At 35.7% G+C, this 19,721-nt stretch overlaps 1 protein-coding gene across 1 annotated transcript in view; it reads right to left on the bottom strand.

The window, feature by feature from the left end:
- SEMA3D (semaphorin 3D) overlaps nt 1-19,721 on the bottom strand; it is a 135,306-nt gene that overhangs the window by 37,601 nt on the left and 77,984 nt on the right. The window contains exons 8-10 of the mRNA XM_060156160.1: nt 18,640-18,782; nt 3,186-3,300; nt 1,932-2,001 (exon numbers count right to left, since the gene is read on the bottom strand). Coding sequence (XP_060012143.1) covers nt 1,932-2,001; nt 3,186-3,300; nt 18,640-18,782 — 328 coding nt within the window. The remainder of the gene's footprint in view (nt 1-1,931; nt 2,002-3,185; nt 3,301-18,639; nt 18,783-19,721) is intronic.

Raw genomic sequence — 19,721 nt, 5'->3', positions numbered from 1 at the left:
TTCCAGAAATTAAAAGGCATTTTCTCTGAATCTAAAATTTTCAATGATTCCTGTTCTTAAAAACAAAATCACACTTTACACTCTAAGAGACTTAGCACTACACAAATGAGTTTAGGATTCACTAACATGAGTAACTCAATCATTAATCATTCTTGGAATGACATTAATGCGAAGCATCAGGAGCTGATGGTCAATAGGCAGCTGGGAGAAAACTAGCTGCTAAGAAGGAAGATGATGGCCCCATAAAAATCATATGACCTGCCTATGATACTTTAAAGGAACGACGCATCATGGTGTTATTGCAGATTAATTACATCTTCTCATTGGACCAAGGATGTGACTTGCATCCTGACATTACCTCAGTCTTCAGGGCAGCATTAAAAATAAAATAACGAAGTACACCAAGAACAAAGAGCTGACTTGTAACTTCACACTCTGGGTGGGCAAAAACTCGATAAGAGAAAAAGAGAAGTATCTTGCGGCTACATTTCTTTGGCACACATCTATGTCTTGTGAGTGAAACACACAGTGACTTTAAAGAAAATTCTGTGAATGGAAAGATGCCAAGAGAACCAGGGCTGAGAGACTTGACTTGAGTAACTATAGGCACGTGGTCTTCCTGCACCTTTTTAGTTCAGATATAAATTAGCAGAAACATGGAGTTCAAAATAGCAGCTTCTTAGGATATCTTCTCTAGCCTCATATTTAAATATTTCCACTCTAATTTTATAATTAACCAAATAGTATTTTGTTTTTGATACATTCTGAACCAATAGTATATTTGACTTTATCCATAAGGTTTTGTGAACTAAATGACAGTAATATCTCGGAAAATAAATTATAATTTTCCCACAAAATATTTTAATAATTTATTCAAAAGGAGGCAGTAAGACCATTTGTCTAATACTAATGCCAATACTGCCAATTCCTCCAATACTGATAGCAATATACATTGATAACGACCGATAGCAGCGCTATGGAAAAAGTGAAAAGTATTTCAAAGAATGTAACACAGGCAGTAGTAGGTAACAAGAATAAAAGTGCACTTGGAACAGAGTCAAATGTAAGTTAATGAATTAAATAAAATTAATATTAAATAAGATTAAGTGGGGGCCCAAATATTCTTTGAGAAAGCTTCATGGCTGCTAGGACAACTTTTAAGGAAGTGACAGAGCCTCAGTGACAAGTACAGGCCAGTATTATGCAGAAAGAAGACAAGAATACAGGCGTAGAAATTAGGAAGATACTTTTAGTCGAAGTCCCAGTATTACTACTAATTGGCTACTCTTCTTTGGACAAGTACATGTAATACAAACTTCCTTTGCCTAAGTTAGTAGAGCAGTGATGACATGGTAATAATAACAGTCACACTTCCATCTTTGCAGAGTAATGGGGAAGTGCAAATAAGAGCATGTGAAGACATTTTAAAAGACAAGAGTGTCATCTCATGATGATAGCCTAGACAATGACTAAGACATGTATTTTGTTGGTATTACTTCTCTGTCATGCAGCTCAACCTATTTATTATGATTAACATATGTATGTGCCCTTGTATCCAGTAATTGTAGTCTAGGAATTTAGCTCACAGATATACTTGCTCCTACAGGGAATAGCGTATGCACAAGGTTAGTCATTGAAGCATTATGTGTACTAGCAAAGGACTGGAAACGACGCAAATGCCTAGGTACAGAGGACTAGTTAAATAAATTGTGTTAATCCATACAGGGGATACTTTGCTGGTGTAGAGAACAGAGACATTTTTATGTACTGATATTAAAAGATTTCTAGGGAACAATAAATGAAAAAGTAAAATTTTTTAAATGTGTGTTTTTTCACACAAAAGGAAGGGACAAAAAGAACATATAAGTATTTTCTTACATAGACACAACAATTCTCTAGAAGGATTATAGGCATTTTTTTTTTTAACTTACCTGGTTGTGGTAAAGACTCCATATACTACAGGATTTCTTTCATCTCTTGTGGGGAGTAAGTAAATGTCTTCTATTAATGGGAAAAAAATAATGATTCTACATTTGTATTTTTCAGTATCATGTTTGCTTTTTCTTTAATAATGAAATATTCCTGAGACTCTAAACAGTATATAAAATTAAGATAGCAGTGAAAGTCATTACACTATGACATAAGAAATTAAGGGGAAAAGACAAGTTCTCACTAGCTGTGTGACACTTAATTGAACATTCACCCTCGAAGGTGTTTACTTCAATCACCTATGAATGGGATGGTTCACTTGATAATCTCCATAACTGTTTCCAATTAGGAATATGTGATTTCATATAGAACAGAAACTAAAAACAGGTTATTTTTACCCTCCAGTGTTAAAAAAGTGTTGTCCTGTAATTGTGTCAACTTGTTAGTAATTCAATTACCTATTTGGTACTAATATGAAAATAGCTAGACTAGTTCATTCCTTGTGTGGTATTGTGTAATTACTTGTGCAACACTGATATTAAAATATATGTAAATAATATTCTTTAAAACATCATTTAAGAGGTGAGCATACTTATATACAGCATGAAAAATCATCCATGAATACTGAATATATAATTTAACACTGTAAATACAATACTGACACAAGTCATTCAATGATATCATCATTTTTACACTGTATGGCAAAACCAAAAATAAAGTTCAAAAAGTAAAAGCTAATGATACTAACTTTACAGCTGAAAAATTCCTTCTAGAATTAGCTTTGAGAGGAGTAAAAAGGGGAAACAAAAGAGGAGAATCTAACGCTTCTCAGAGTATCCTTTTTATTAACAAGTCAGAGCGACAGAGTTCACCAGAGCTCCAGGGCTCTCCAGCAGAGGGCGTCTACAGAATACGGAACCCAAGTTCTTGCTACCTATAGCCAGTGGCTCCTTCCAAATGAAAGACCACATGAAGAATGGATGGGCTTTGTAGTCCCAGAGCTAGTATCTTTCTGTCTCTTGCTGCAGTTTTGTTTCCCTCGTAACTTTGAGGACACTCACAGAAGGGGAACTTCTTCATTACGATGAACACCCAGACCTAGAGCACTTCCAAGTTCTTTGCATGTGGGAACTTAGTAAGCACCACTCCTGCAAGCTGTCCTGGGCTTTATAATCAGTCATTTGGGGCTAAAATAAATTAAATGCTGAATTACTTAATTAGTAAGACTTTTTTAAGAAAAATGAAACGTGACTTACGAAGCTCATCAAAATGAGTATCTGCCCCATCACTTCCAGGAATTGAGCAAATCAGTCTGGCCTTGAGAAAAGTGGTCCATTTGTTTATCAGGCTGCGTTGTCCTCCTACATCATTCTGGGGAGAAAAAGAAAACACAATAAAGATACAGATTTACCAACATGATTCTATCACCAACTCAAACTGGTGGTTATCATAGGCAGTGTCTTATTAATGTCATTGCTTTTACAAAGACAGAGAGCTTGAATATTTAAGTCCATGAATTTTCGAAGGAGGGAAAAAGCAGTTTTGTCCTTCAAAATTAAATGCTTTTCTCACAGTTAAATGTGCAATGTAAACACCATAGCTCTGCTGAATGAGCAGATGCATGCAAGCCAACAGTAAATAAGGCAGGCTTGGAATCGACTCCCATTTCTGCCAAGTTTTGCTCTATGACTTACAAACGATTATTTAATTCTTCAAGTCTCTGTTTTCTCATTGACAAAATATGATTAATGCCTTGAAATATGGCTATTTTTGTTTGTTTGGTTTTGGGGGGTTTTTTTTGCGATACGCGGGCCTCTCACTGTTGTGGCCTCTCCCGTTGCGGAGCACAGGCTCCGGACGCGCAGGCTCAGCGGCCGTGGCTCACGGGCCCAGCCGCTGTGCGGCATGTGGGATCTTCCTGGATCGGGGCACGAACCCATGTCCCCTGCATCGGCAGGCAGACTCTCAACCACTGCATCACGAGGGAAGCCCGAAATATGGCTATTTTGATTATTAAATGGAAAATTTTTGTCAAGTGTTTAGCAAAGGCCAGGCAACTTGTATTAAAAAAAAAAATGTTACGCACTTCCCTGGTGGCACAGTGGTTGAGAGTCCGCCTGCCGATGCAGGGGACACGGGTTCGTGCCCCTGTCCGGGAAGATCCCACATGCCGCGGAGCGGCTGGGCCCATGAGCCACGGCCGCTGAGCCTGCGTGACCAGAGCCTGTGCTCCGCAACGGGAGAGGCCACAACAGTGAGAGGCCCGTGTACTGCCAAAAAAAAAAAAAAAAATACAAACTTCCAGTTATAAAATAAATAAGTCATGCACATGCACCCCAGTGTTCATTGCAGCACTATTTACAATAGCCAGGTCATGGAAGCAATGTAAAAGCCCATCGACAGACGAATGCATAAAGAAGATGTGGTACATATATACAATGGAATATTACTCAGCCATAAAAAGGAACGAAACTGGGTCATTTTTAGGGACGTGGATGGATCTAGAGACTGTCATACAGAGTGAAGTAAGTCAGAAAGAGAAAAACAAATATCGTATATTAACGCATATATGTGGAACCTAGAAATATGGTACAGAGGAACCAGTTTGCAGGGCAGAAATAGAGACACAGATGAAGAGAAACAAACGTACGGACACCAAGGGGGGAAAGTGGCAGGGGGTGGTGGTGGGATGAATTGGGAGATTGGGATTGACATGTATACACTGATGTGCATAAAATGGATGACTAATAAGAACCTGCTGTATAAAAAATAAATAAGGGCTTCCCTGGTGGCGCAGTGGTTGAGAGTCCACCTGCCGATGCAGGGGACACGGGTTCGTGCCCCGGTCTGGGAAGATCCCACATGCCACGGAGCGGCTGGGCCCGTGAGCCATGGCCGCTGAGCCTGCGCGTCTGGAGCCTGTGCTCCGCAACGGGAGAGGCCACAGCAGTGAGAGGCCCACGTACCACAAAAAAAATAAATAAATAAAAAATAAATTAAAAAATAAATAAATACATAAATAAGTTATGGAGATGTAACATACAGCATGGTGACTATAGTAAATAATATTGTATTGCATATTTGAAAGTTGCTAAAAGAGTAAAAAAATAAATTTGCAGCCATGTATAGTAATGGACATTAACTAGACTTATTGTGGTGACCCTTTTGCAATATATACAAATATAAAATCATTATGATGTACACCTGTAACTCATGTTGTATGCCCATTATACCTCAATAAAAAAATGAGAAAAAGATATTCTTTAGACATTTAGCAAAACATAAGCATTTATATCAATTAGGTAGAATAAACAGGGTTATGCTGTTCAATAATTCACCATAAAGAGATATTTTTCTTATTTTTAATTTAATATGTCCCTGTGAACACTAAATTAATACGATTTTCTGTTTGACTCAACTAGATCTGCTATGCTTATGATAAATAAATAAGGATGTTTCATGGTATAAATACATTAAGTACTTAATTTTGACTTTCAAAAATTACTTATGAAGCCACTATTTCCATTAATATATTTCCATTTAAATCTAAATTCTATGAAAAGTTTTGTCTTTCATGCCGTCTGTGTTCCATAAAGTTAATAAACTGTTTGCTGTCAAATTTCAGGTCTCAATATCTAGGGACTAGCTTCCCTGTGATTCTTTTATCTATGAAAATTAAAGAAAAGCATATACATGACCACTCCAGACAGGAGAATTCAAAGTCATATAAATAGAGGCTCTTCTTGAAGAAAGAAATGGGGAGGAGGAGAGAGAAGGGAGGGCAAGCAAGGTCATTGAGAACGGAGACCATAGCTGTCTTTATAGCCTTAATACCTCACACCAAGGGTGTACCGTGACACCCAGAGTGAATGGTGTTTAACATCCCTCTCTGCTAAACAGAAGTATTTTAAGTAATAGCTCTATATAAATGAGTAATAATTATTATTTGCTTGAGTTCTTTAGGTTTATAACAATTTAAAAAGGAGAATAATTTAAAATTTTAAATACATTCAAATTCAACAGTTAGCACGAACTCACATTTGCACTTAACGAACAAAATAATCACACCTCATAATTTGCACTATGTCTCAGTGTTGCAAGTTTTAAATAACTCCAAATCAATGTGAACTTACCCTTGAAACGTGTAGCTGAGTTCATGTGTGTTGAAGACTGACTATACATATACATGTACACATAAATAAACATAATAGAAACACAATGGTAACCACAGCAATTGTTTAGAACTTGGATAAACAAAAGACTTTTCTGGCAGTAGTACTCTGTCACTGATACTGTTTAGAATTGCTAATACATGGTGATAATAGAAAGCAAAGTAACATCTAGTTGGTTTTCTAATAGTTTTTAATTCTTAGCAGAAAATGCATTCTCTTACTCCTTTTATGCAGAATCTGCTTCAGATATGCCACTAACATCCTGCTTGTCAGGTACTTATTAAGATCATATTTAATAATTCATGAATAGCTAAAAATGCAAAATAAAATTGACAAAAGTCTTTAGAAAAATATAGATAAAATATAGATAAATGCCCAATAAACTGAATTTTCTCTGAAATTTCTTTGTTGGGAAAATGAGGACAGACCTACAAGGTTTAATACTCTAAAATTACAGGTGGATTCACACATGCAGAAATTGGTTCAGGAAACATTCTAGATGCTGGACAGACGAGGGAAAGAACAGCTGGTGAAACAATTCAGAACATGTATGGAGAACGAGGACAAATTTGGTTTAGACTAAGACTGGGATAAATTGAAATAGAGGAAAATGTTACGAAAGTAAACTGGGGTAAGATCAAGGAAGGGCTTGATACCAGGCCAAAGTGTCTGCATGTAATTTAGTACACAAGAATTACTAAAAGAATTACTAAAAGATTCAGTAATTAGCAAAGAAGTGAAGAAAATGAATATATATTTTATATAATAATGCTTTAGAAACAAACATGTCTGTAACTGCTCTTAAATTTATATTTTGTATATGGTGCCTCTATTATTTACCATTGCTCAATAATAAAAATAATATTTCAGCTAGCTATTAAATGATTTCCTATGTCTGCAAATGCAGACTTTTCTGCACATGACTTTTTTTTTTTTTTTTTTTCGGTATGCAGGCCTCTCACTGTTGTGGCCTCTCCCGTTGCAGAGCACAGGCTCCGGACGCACAGGCTCAGCGGCCATGGCTCACGGGCCCAGCTGCTCCGCGGCATGTGGGATCTTCCCAGACCGGGGCACGAACCCGCATCCCCTGCATCGGCAGGTGGACTCTCAACCACTGCACCACCAGGGAAACCCTACACATGACTTTTATTTCTACTGCTAATATCCTCAGATCAGTTAATAAATATAAATCCAGATGTTAACACTGATGCTTCCTCCTAATGTAATAATGAATTCTATGTTAATGTACAGAAGGATCCCAGTGACAAAATGTGTTATCTGGCATTATTCAGAAAGAAAGAGATTTTTAAATAAATTTAAAAATAGACGATAACTTATCTCCTCATCTTTCTCCTGACCCTTGATTTATATCTTTTTAAATTATCATACCTAGCCTCTGTATGTTTTTATTTTAGCAGAGCCCTAGTTGTACTAAGCAGAACTCTAAAGCCTATTTTAAGGCATCTTCTTACATATTTATAGTATTTATAAAATTTTCATCGCTTATATTTGTATATTTTGATTCAGTAATAAATACTACAAAATAGTGTTGATTCAATATGCATAAAGAAGTATATCAACTATCATGAATATAATACCAGGGACCATGTTTGGTTTACTGCTTTACCCCTAGCACAGAGCAGTTATTCAAATTACTTTGCTAAGTGAATAAACAGATAATATCAAATATTTGCTCCATAACATCCCTTTAACGATTGTACATATTACTACTTCATCATAAAAACGAGCAATCACATTCTCTTTTCAACACATTATTAGATAAAAGTGACAAGAAATGGCTCATTTTCAAACACCGTCCCTCTTTCTATTTGCAATTATCACCATATTTAAGACAAACCATGAAAAAACTCTATTCTATTAGCTCCAAATTTGCCAAAAAGAGGTTTATACTGTACCTGCATATTTTTTTCAACCTGACAAATGGAAAATTGCAATCCTTTGAACAAAAGAATCTTTAAATGCTCTGACCTACCCATCTAGCTGCTGTGCGTGGCCTCTCAAGGAATAAAAAGATAAAAAACAAGCACAAAAATCCAGGTCAAAGATGAAAGCCACCTGCTGTCAACGGGAAAACAAGTATAGTTTCTGGGATAATAGCTCTCAGGAATGGATTATAAGCATTTAATGACTGGATAGTAACTCTTACAGACATCCAGAAGCATGACCTGGGATGGCAAAGTTCAATTCACAAGGAGTTGTATTTCTCCTGCAGGGAAGTGTCAGTTGACTGACTTTGTGGACCAGCTCTCAGTCCCTGGATTTGTTTGCAAATCCACAAAATCCCCCCTGAGAACTTTAAGCCCAGAAGAGGGCTGAAAGGGAAGTAACCACTTTTGTACTCAACTCTCACCTCCTTGCTTATTTTTGTGAAATTCTAAAGAACACAACTGTCTAACACTATAGATTTATTATTGAGATGTCAAAATCAGCAGCTTTTAGTCACTGGTCACTTCTGTGTGTCTCCACTCTATTTATCACAGCTTCTTTGTGGTCAGATTGCCAAAAGCCTCGCCATCCTCTACACAAAGATGCAGATGAAAGTAGCAAAGAAATTAAATGTAAACAAGCCCGACCACATGTGTGCAATCTGGGTGGTGAGTGCAGAGGCTGCCTGTTTCCCCATTCTTTATAGCTTTTTATATGTTTGCAATATTTCTTAATTTTTAAGTGATTAATGAAAACAGAAAATTTTTTAAATGAAAGACAAACACAAGTTACAATCTCTGTGCAGCTTTAAAGCATAGTTAACTCTGAATCATTGGATTGGGTGATGGCTGCATATTATGAAATACTGTGATCTTCTAATCCTGCTATCTCCTAATGGGGCGATCAGTCAGGAGGCAGGTTAATGGTGACTCCATTTTCCTTCTACTGTCATAGCAAACTCAAGTCCTTATAAATCTTACACAGACATGTAGAGTAGCTACAAGCTGTAACACGTGAACTTTTATTAAGTGTATCTTTTGACCTTCGGGTCACTATGCTGGGTTCATCTGTTAAATGTGATTTTATCTCTATATACCATCCTCTCCAAGGATCTCTCAGCACTTTATAAATATTGTCATTTTCACCTTTATATTGAGAAACAGAAGCTCTTGGAAAGTGTAATAATTGACATTTAGCTCTTCTGCTCTTAAATCATGAACATTTTATAAATCAATGAAACCTCTAAGACATTTGTGAACACGGTATATTCTATTAAAATAGAGATGTGCGTTCAGAAATTTGTAGCCATATTAATTAGTTTAAGTTGAAGGACACCAGGCTTTTCAAATAAATAAGTACACCTTAAGCACTTAAAAAAAGAAAAAAGGTTTGATGGTGAAGTCAGAGGTTACAAATTCTCTTTTGCTTAAAATTTAGTTATTTTGCCTAATGGAGCTCTTCTGCATCTTTGTGCAGACAAGAGAAGGGAATTCCCTGAAGCACTTTAGAAACCATAATCTGTGCAAGTTTGTGCACCCCTCTCCCACATTCTACCCATCAATAACATTTAATCTCAGAGATTTTATCTTGAACTAACACTACCCACTTTCTTGTGAAGTGTGATCCAAATACCACAATACAAAACATTTGTTTTTCCATAACTGAAGCTATCACATGAGACAAACACACAGGCTTTCTACTGATCTTTTTTACAAATTAAAAAAAGATTAGGGCAATTAAATACTTTTCTGTCTTTGATTTAATGCCTGTTGTATTTCTATACATCATTCGTACTCTTTATCTGATTTGTTGTTTAGAATAACTGCTGTACCTTGCAGGTTTTAAATAATCTTGTGTTGAGATATATCTTCAAATCACCTAAAGACCCGTTTGCACCAGGAAATTCTGAAGTAAGATCACAGCAACTGACATTTCAGAGCAATTGTTCAATGTACTTCTCTCTGGGCTGCCTCAATTTTCTCTGAGTTATTTCTAGGGACAGAATTTAGAAACTCTGTAAACTTAATACAGATGGTCTATATGGGCTGTATAAGTCAATAATAATGATAAGGATAATCCAAATGCAGGATGGCCTATTTAGAAGTTTGAAACTATTATCATCATGTGGTAGAAACAAAAAGTCAAACCCAGAATAAGATTCCCAGGAGGCTCATTAGGAGGACATGTATATATATTAAAATAAAAGTCATATATATATATATATATATATATATATATATATACACACACTGTTAGAGGAAGAGCTTAAGTGAGGATATTTTAATACATTAAATGAACTCATGAAAGATAGTGAAGTTAAACCCACTGAATCAAATGAGAGAACTATGTTGTACTTTCTTTTTCAGCCTATGAATCTTCTTCAGCAATACGTCATAACAATATTTCATTTAATTCTTTCATTGAGATGCAAAAGTTATGATCACTAAAAATAAAAACATAAAAGGAAAATAATAACGAGTCTTCTACTTATCTATTAATAATCTTGAAATACCTTAGCAGTAGAAGAAACAAAACTAGGCAAACTCAAACATCTCAAAGGGGAGAAGAAAAAACAAACAAAAAACTTGTATGGCAGGTATTGCACACAGTGGTTTTTAAGGGATAACTTCTGAATAGACTTTCAAGGCAAAAAAATTTTTTTCTTAAAAAGAACTCTAGTGTTTAGACATGACTGTTTTTGATTTGCCACTGGAGAATCGAAATGGAGAACATGTTTTTCTAACTACTTCAAAAACTTGTAAAGATTATTAGAAATGCAGGACTTGGGTAATACACTGTGCTAAAGAATTCAGTATCTAAGATTTAACAGATTAAATTTAGGCAAATCTAGGCATATTCAGCGGTCTTTTTCAGGTAGGATCAGAGTTCATTAAATTTAAAAAAAAAGTGTTAAAAGCTACGGCCAACAGTATTAATCCTTGCCTAGGAATTTCTGACAGGAAAACAGATGGAAGTGAAGCAAAAGCACATCTGTAACTTGTGGGCTCTAAATCTCTCATTTAGGTTGTAAGCAACAAGCTGAAAGTAAGCAAAAAAAAACCACAACTCGGGGGAAATCAATAAATACGGAAAGTGTCATCAGCCTAAAAACACAAATCTTCAAAGGCAGTAATTGTCCAAATAGGATCATATATCAAAATAGACAGTGCAAGTAGAATCAAAGCAAAGGGCTATTAATTAGACCCCCAGGCAAGTTATGTGAAAGGTCCAACCAAACTGAATTCCTGGCGTGGACAAAAGGAAATACTGCAGAACAAAAAGGGAACTGGCATAACCTGCAGCTGTAATCCGGAGTGGGCTAGCATAAGTAACCTAATGGACAATGCTTCCAGAAATGAACAGAATCCCAAAATAATGCAAAACAAACTTGAGGCAGAAAGCTGCAAGCAAGCCCCACTGAAGTGACTGGTATTTATACACATTAACATACAGGGTGGGTTTTGAAAGGAAATACACACAGACACACACACAGACACACACACACATGGTAATAAACATCACACAATCATAAATAATAGTATCAGAAAGGACTAACTTGCAAAATAAATAGACACAAATCTTTTCAGAGGGTTTATTTCATGCTGTTTCACCTACCCTTTCAGACAGCATTTATTACCTCTCCACGAAGACCTGTGTAATTTACCATCTATGAGAGCAGTCCAGGGTGTATGGTGCACCATTCAGTGCTTGAAAATATTGACTGTTCAAATCAAAGAATTATAGAGCCTGGCAAAGACTTTAGAAAGCATTCTAGGCTAAGCACCTTATTTTAAAAATGAGAAAACTGAAGAAGTTGTTTGATGGGAAAGTAGTGACACTACTAAAAAATAATTCATTAGTAAATGTGTTCTCCCATTTGTAATGATAAACACACTGAGTTTGAAAGAGATTCTTTGGATGAAGGTACTTATTATCCTGAGGCTGTCAATTATCTTCTAGGTCAGTTTCTTTACTATTTAGTGAATCTCTCTGTTCCTATCTCTTGTCCAAAATTTGCATTGTTCAAATTGTTCACATAATTTTCACCAGAGATGTCTCCAAATTCTTCTGACTCTATCCAAAAATAAGTTCTATCCTCAAAGTACAAATATTGCTAAAAATGAGAGCAAAGTAATAATAATAATTTTAACCTTTAAAACTGATGAAATACCATCTCTTCTCAGTAAACTTTGGTAACTAACCTGCCTCTCACCACCCCCCAGCTCCCAAAATATACTCATACTACCACTCTTTCACTCCTAAGCAGTTAATTGAGCTGACTCCAAAAGTGTGTATGTATGACGTGTATATGTGTGTACATGATTTTTGACATGTAACTTAGGGTGGTATGATCATGTACTCACATTATTCACATGTCGATCTCTTAGATGGTTAACTGCTTGAAAACAGAAATCTAAGTAGCCCTTGTTTTCCAGTACTTTCCTCTGTATCTGTCAAGATCCAAATTCATATGATCTCATTTAAGCCTTTCATTTTCCTGGTAAAATAGTCATAGAAGAGATGGGTGTCCTCATTTTCTAGGTTAAGAAAGTGAGCTAGAAAAAAGTAAAGCAGATACATGTCTCTTTTTGAATTATGGTTTTCTCAGGGTATATGCCCAATAGTGGGATTGCTGGGTCATATGGTAGTTCTATTTTTAGTTTTTAAGGAACCTCCATACTGTTCTCCATAGTGACTGTATCAATTTACATTCCCACCAGCAGTGCAAGAGGGTTCCCTTTTCTCCACACCCTCTCCAGCATTTATTGTTTGTAGACTTTTTGATGATGGCCTTTCTGACCGGTGTGCGGTGATACCTCATTGTAGTTTTGATTTGCATTTCACTAATGATTAGTGATGTTGAGCATTCTTTCATGTGTTTGTTGGCAATCTGTATATCTTCTTTGGAGAAATGTCTATTTAGGACTTCTCCCCATTTTTGGATTGGGTTGTTTGTTTTTTTGATATTGAGCTGTATGAGCTGCTTGCAGATTTTGGAGATTAATCCTAGTCATGTACTGCAATGTTCATTGTAGCTCTATTTACAATAGCCAGGACATGGAAGCAACCTAAGTGTCCACTGACAGATGAATGAATAATGAAGATGTGGCACATATATACAATGGAATATTACTCAGCCATAAAAAGAAACAAAATTGAGTTATTTGTAGTGAGGTGGATGGACCTAAAGTCTGTCATACAGAATAAAGTAAGTCAGAAAGAGAGAAACAAATACTGTATGCTAGCACATATATATGGAATCTAAAAAAAAAAAAAAAAAAAAAGATTATGAAGAGCCTAGGGGCAAGACGGGAATAAAGACGCAGACCTACTAGAGAATGGACTTGAGGATATGGGGAGGGGGAAAGGTAAGCTGGGACAAAGTGAGAGAGTGGCATGGACATATATACACTACCAAATGTAAAATAGATAGCTGGGGGAAGCAGCCGCATAGCATAGGGAGATCAGCTCGGTATTTGTGACCACCTAGAGGGGTGGGATAGGGAAGGTGGGAGGGAGGGAGATGCAAGAGGGAGGAGATATGGGGATATATGTATATGTATAGCTGATTCACTTTGTTATAAAGCAGAAACTAACACACCATTGTAAAGCAATTATACTCCAATAAAGATGTTAAAAAAAAAAGTAAAGCAGAGATGTAAGTCTAGATTTGACTTCAAGTTAACATTCATATCATTTGGGCAAAAGTTATTATTATATCCTTACTGCCAAAACTAATATGTGACTTTTAGTCATAATCTTACCTGACTTCCTTTTGGTGTGTGACATTACTGATAACTACCTTCTTCTTGAAACCGTTTTTATCCCTGACTTGTGACAGTACTCTCGTCCAGTTCTCTACCTGCTATCAAACTATTTCTTCTCAATTGCCTTTGCGGACATTTTCCTCTGCTTTTTCTTAAATGTCATTGTCCCTCAGGATCCTGTCCTTGCTGTTTGATCTTGTACTACAAATCTTCCTGGGCAATTTCAGACATTTCCATGACTTCAAGAACTACCAATACACTGGTGATTTCTACATTCCTGAGTCTAGACCCTATTGAGTCTCAGGTTTATATTTTTAACTGGTTATTATGACAGCATAACCCAGAACTACATCAAGTTCAATATGTTCAAATATAAAATCTATGCCCATAAACTTTTTCTGGTGTTTCTTAAATATCAGAATGTATCTCTTTGTGCATTTTCCTAATTTCTGCCATATCTTCTGGAAAGCACAGTTACTAACAGTAATAGGAGTCTTTTGTCTGCAGGGATAGTATCAAGGTCTTTGGAATAGGAGTGAGGGAGAATTAAAATGCATGGAGAATCTAATAGGACAGGAAGTTGTTGCAGCCTTTTATGTACATCGTGGAATCAATACCTGCAGTTATTAATCAGTCCTAATTATGAACAGGAGAGATAAGACTTCTGAAGACCTCTGTTGAACTTTCGTGCATGTTTTAAAAGGAAACAGTCACTATCCTGCTAATTTTCCATTTGTTTGTTTTGCTCCAGTCACAGTAAACCTCTTTTTATTCCTTAAGTGCTTTTTCCCACCTCTGAGATTTCACATGTGCTTTTCCTTCTGCCTGGAATACTCTTCCCCATCCCTGTCGCCTTTGCCCTGCAATTTCCTCATCATTTTTATCATCTGATTCAAAAGTCACTTTCTCAGAGAGACCTTCCATATACAATCTAAAGCCCCCCTATTCTTCCTAATTGACCCTGTGATTTTTCCATTATAGCAGTTATCACACCTTCCACTTACATGTTAATCTGTGTGCTTTCTTGTTTAATGCATATATAATGCACTAGGTTGTAAACTCAGTAAGGACAAGTATGATGTCTTTTTTTAAAAAAACTTCTATAAGACTACTGCTTAGCAATGCCATGTACAGGGTTAGTTACCAATAGATGTGTTAAGTAAATGAATGTTTTGATAGTCTATATTTATAATGTAGCCACTAGCCACACGAGGCTATTTAAATTACAATTAATTAAAGTTAAATAACACCAAAAATTCAGTTCCTTAGTCATACTAGTCAGGACTAACATGTCAACATGGCTACTATGCTGTAGAGAACAGATACAGAACATTCCCATCATTGCAGAAAATTCTATATTAGACAGCACTTGTCTACACCGGGCAATTAATAAAAGAGTGGTAATAAATTAAGGACCTTTTAGAAACTGACACATACATTCTATCTTAGAAATATCTCTTGAACTTATATGTATCTCTTCATTCCTACTTTCTTTAGGGAACTACCTAAAAGGTCTCCCAGCCACGCATATTTCTCAGTCCAGATATATTCTTGAAATAATTAATTGCTGAACACCTATCAAGTCACTTCTCTTCCTAAAAACATTTATAATTTCTCATTGTCTACACAACAGAGCTGAAACTCCTTACCATGAAAATAATACTGCTTATCTTCCAATTTACCAGAATTTATGGAATAACATTGCTCCCAACTACCCCTCGAGTTCCAATGACAACAAGATTTCACTGTACTTTAAACAAAATATACTCTGTCACAATGCTGCCTGAAATGCCTATCCTCCTTTCCTGTCCTTGGTGTAGTTTCCCTACCTCTGTAGGACTCAACTTTTGAGCTTCACTGAATGCACAGAGTTCTCAGTCTGACCTCGATCACATTATATTGTGATTATCTGTTTATGTCTCTATTACCCTCACTGCACTCTAAGGTTTTAAAGAAAAGGGACAGTGGTTTACTTACTTCCCAGTGTCTAGTCTTACTGCACTTTGCACAGAACTTATATTTTCTTGTTGAAATAATGAAATGATAAAATAATGAAGGAATAGGTTACAAAATTGAAGAGATTCACCCTTATCCTGTAAACAATTCTTTGTTCATTTTGTGTAATTTTTGCTTATTTCCAAAAGCTCCTCCCCACCAATCACTATATCTTACTGACTAACAGTAATGTCTTTGACAGGTCAATAAAACCACTTTTACTTTAGTTTAGTAGCTGAAGACATAGGGAGCTCTTAAACTGTCAACAGTTTTTCATTGGCCTGAAGGTTATCAGGTAAAAATGAAAACAAACAATAATAACAAGAACAACAAAACCTTAATATTTCCAAATAAATAGGTACTGTGGAAATATCCTGGTGGGACAAATAGTATAAAGGACTCTCATGTTACTGACAAGCTCTGTAAATTCAGAACAGTGTACACAGTTACTCTTAACTCTCTCTAGCATGCTCTCTTCCTTCTTAGCTTTGTTTATATCTATTGAACTTAATTTTGTTTCACAGCATAGACGTGCATTACATTACTACCTGTTGAAAACAGAAAAACAATATTATAATAACCTCATGGGATAAAAAAATGAAACAGAGAGGAATAAATATGTTCCCCCAAATGTCACAAGAACATTTTTTACTGAAAATAGTGTATAACAGCAACAATGATGCTGAAAACCTATTTTTTAATTTAAGCTTGTTATTGTTTTGCAGGACATTCTTTTTTAAAAGACTTCAAGTCATTTTTAATCTCGACAGTGAAATCTCCACTTATGAGTGCTCACTTTTTACCGCACTTTAATCCTAAATTAATAAATAAAGTTAGTAACTTGGGCAGGGTGGGAGGCAATTAAGAAATTACAAAGATGCGTTTAGAACCAAATATTGTAAACATTGACCAGTGGATCATATTGTAGTGGGAAATGCTGAAGAGGGTGTTAATTGAAGACAGGGATTGAGTAAAGAGATACATCAATTTAAGAAGAACCTCTATTATCTCTCTTTTTTTTTTAAGGAAATTCATCCATCACAAGTCCTTATTTGATATCACAATTTGTTAGCTTTTTATCCAAACACAATAGCATGACAAAATCTTGCTGGGTGGCCTCAGAGTTTTTTTGTGGTGGGAAGACTTATGTACTACAATTCTCTGTCTTTTCAGTTCTATAGGAGTTTGTTCATAAATAAAATATCCCATGGCTGATACTTAAAGTCTAGATTATATTTTTATGATACAAATTTATAAATGGGGCAGCTAAATTTTTCTTTAATATGTTTCTCCGCCTCTAAAAGTAACTCTCAGTATATTTAGTATGAGTGTAAAAACATTACTTTGTTATAAATGAATTTCTATCAAATGGATTTGACCTATCAAGAAATAAGTATTGAACTGCTTCACAAAACCCACACTTGTTATACATGTGCTCATCACAGAGTGACTCTTAAAATACATTTAATTGATTGTAAATCTCTTATGACATACTTAACGTGATTCATTTATACAAATGATGTCCATCCACAGCACAGCTTTCAGGCTGGGGTACTGTTGTTCTAAGGCATGCTTCAGTACACTCACACGCTACGACTACTCCAAGCAATGGCCATTCATCTCTCGGCGAGAGGCTTCAAGAGAAATGACTGTGAATTCTTAGACTGAAAGAATGAGGATGCTTCTTAGAGAATCTGTCCCCTGGGGGTGAAGGGATCAGTGGGGGACGGCATTACTGGCTAGGACACTAGGTAAAGAATGATCTGCGCTCACAAGTTTGGTCTCATTCAAAAGCCATGTTATCATTAGCACTCTTAAGCGCAATGACGGTTTATATTTCTGTCCCTGGAAGTGTTCAAAAGCCTGAGGGCACAGACCGAGAAAAAAAAGTGATAGGCTCAGATGGAAGAAAATGAAAAGTTTGTACAAGACCAAAGAAAGCTTCCCGCTGAGAGTATTTATTAAGTTAACAGCTCTTCCTCTTAATAACTGAGTTAATGCTGAAGGTGTCTGGCCATTTAAGAGAAGTGATTTCAGTGAAGATAAATCCAACTAACAAAAGAATATACTGAAAAGTATGATTCCAGTAGCACTTTTATTCTATAAAGCTTGTATTCACTCAAATGAGAACTTTGATAGCACAAAATGGGAGTGTTTCATAGAGTTGCTGTTTTCCTGTAATTTACACAAAATGGCAATATTAAAAAGCAAATTTCAGTGTTCTTCAAGATAAATGTTTTGCCTTTTGGATTGTTTTCTTTCCTTCCTATCCCATTTTTCTCTCAGAACCTAATCTAGGTTAATGCTCTAGAAAGTATTTTAATAAGACTATATAACTGCATTTTCAACTTATTTGATTCACGTAAAGATAATTTTACATGTGATGTGTTTTGATAAAAATATGGGATATGATTTTGTTAGTGTTAAGGAACTCTAGTGAGTATGCTAGTTATGAGTTACTTTCCATTTCAAAATAAAATTATTTAATGTACAAAACATTTTAACTTCCATGGATCAGGACAATGCAGGGATCTTACTGGGAACAGTAATAACTGGCAAAGGGATAGCCCACCAATAAAAGGAGCACGCTGCCCAAGAGATCTAACTCAAACCTGGGGAATAGCTCAGGGATTGGAAAAAATAATGTGTAATATTGGAAAATTTTGCATCCTTCTTTTTTCTTTTTACTTTTGGATCTCAAAAATTATACATGTAAGATAATATGAATGTATTCTACCATTTATGAATAATGGAATTAACTTCAACATTACATGGTTAATTATTCATACACATACACATATGCCTTAAGTGGAATAAATATATCTTGCCTTACAAACTCTTCCAACTCGAGAAAGGATGGTCTTATCAGAAGTACTCCCTTCTTGAGATGATTCACGAAAGAAGAAATATATTTTATCATCATCTGGATTATAGGTGTCTGGGATGGGGAAAGTTCCAATAAATTTTGCTCCTGTTTGGAAGAAAAGAAGCTATACATTAAAATACTGAAATAATTCAGCCACAATAGTACTGGTGTCTTTTGTATGTAAAACAATTAGCAGCAGAATTAGAAATAAACACATGAATGAAATGTGGGAAATGAGACATATACACAAGTAAACATGACACAAAGCAGGAACATGTATTAGCCCAAAGAGGTCCTGAACAAGTTCTTTAGGACTCTGGACATCAGGTGAGAACACAACTGGCTGAGATTCACAATTGTTTCAATTCAACTAAATTACATAGAAAAGTCCTTCTTTCAAACCTGGAGATTCTATGATTTTATATTTTCCTTTTTTATGATTGCAGTCACTGCTTCTAAACCAAAATGTCCATTATGAAGAGCTTAGGAAAAACTATAAACATATCCCAAATTTTGATATATTATGATGTTATTTGTTGCACTTTGTGTAACTGCCAAAAAAAATTGAAAGAACCAGTAATGCTTGGGTCAAGTCCAGTGTTGGCTCTGAAGACACTCTTTCCAACTTGATATCCTGTTTCTGCTGCTTACTGGAAAAGTGACTTTGGGCAAATTGTTTATCTTCTCTATGCCTCAATTTTCTCATACCTAATATGAGGCTACCAATATCATCTACCTAGTAGGGTAACTGATATGATAATCAAGTGAATTGATATATGTAATGCGCTTACTATCTGGTAGTGCGTGACACATAATAAGGGTTTAATAAATGTTATTCATTATTAAAAGGATGTCTGGGATGATAATAATAATTATCATTAGGACCACAAACAAGAGAATGATGGAAAATTGAGCACATCCATACAATTATTACAATAACATGTAGTTATTAAAAATGAAGTAGTTCTAAATGTACTGTCATGGGAAGATGTCCACGATACAAATCAAATGAAAAAATAATGGCAATACAATTAACTCCTTTGC

This window comes from Lagenorhynchus albirostris, chromosome 8 (assembly GCF_949774975.1).
Source record: "Lagenorhynchus albirostris chromosome 8, mLagAlb1.1, whole genome shotgun sequence".
Lineage (NCBI taxonomy): Eukaryota > Metazoa > Chordata > Mammalia > Artiodactyla > Delphinidae > Lagenorhynchus > Lagenorhynchus albirostris.
Note: the sequence above shows the minus strand (reverse complement) of the source record. Positions and strands in the feature narration are given on the sequence as shown.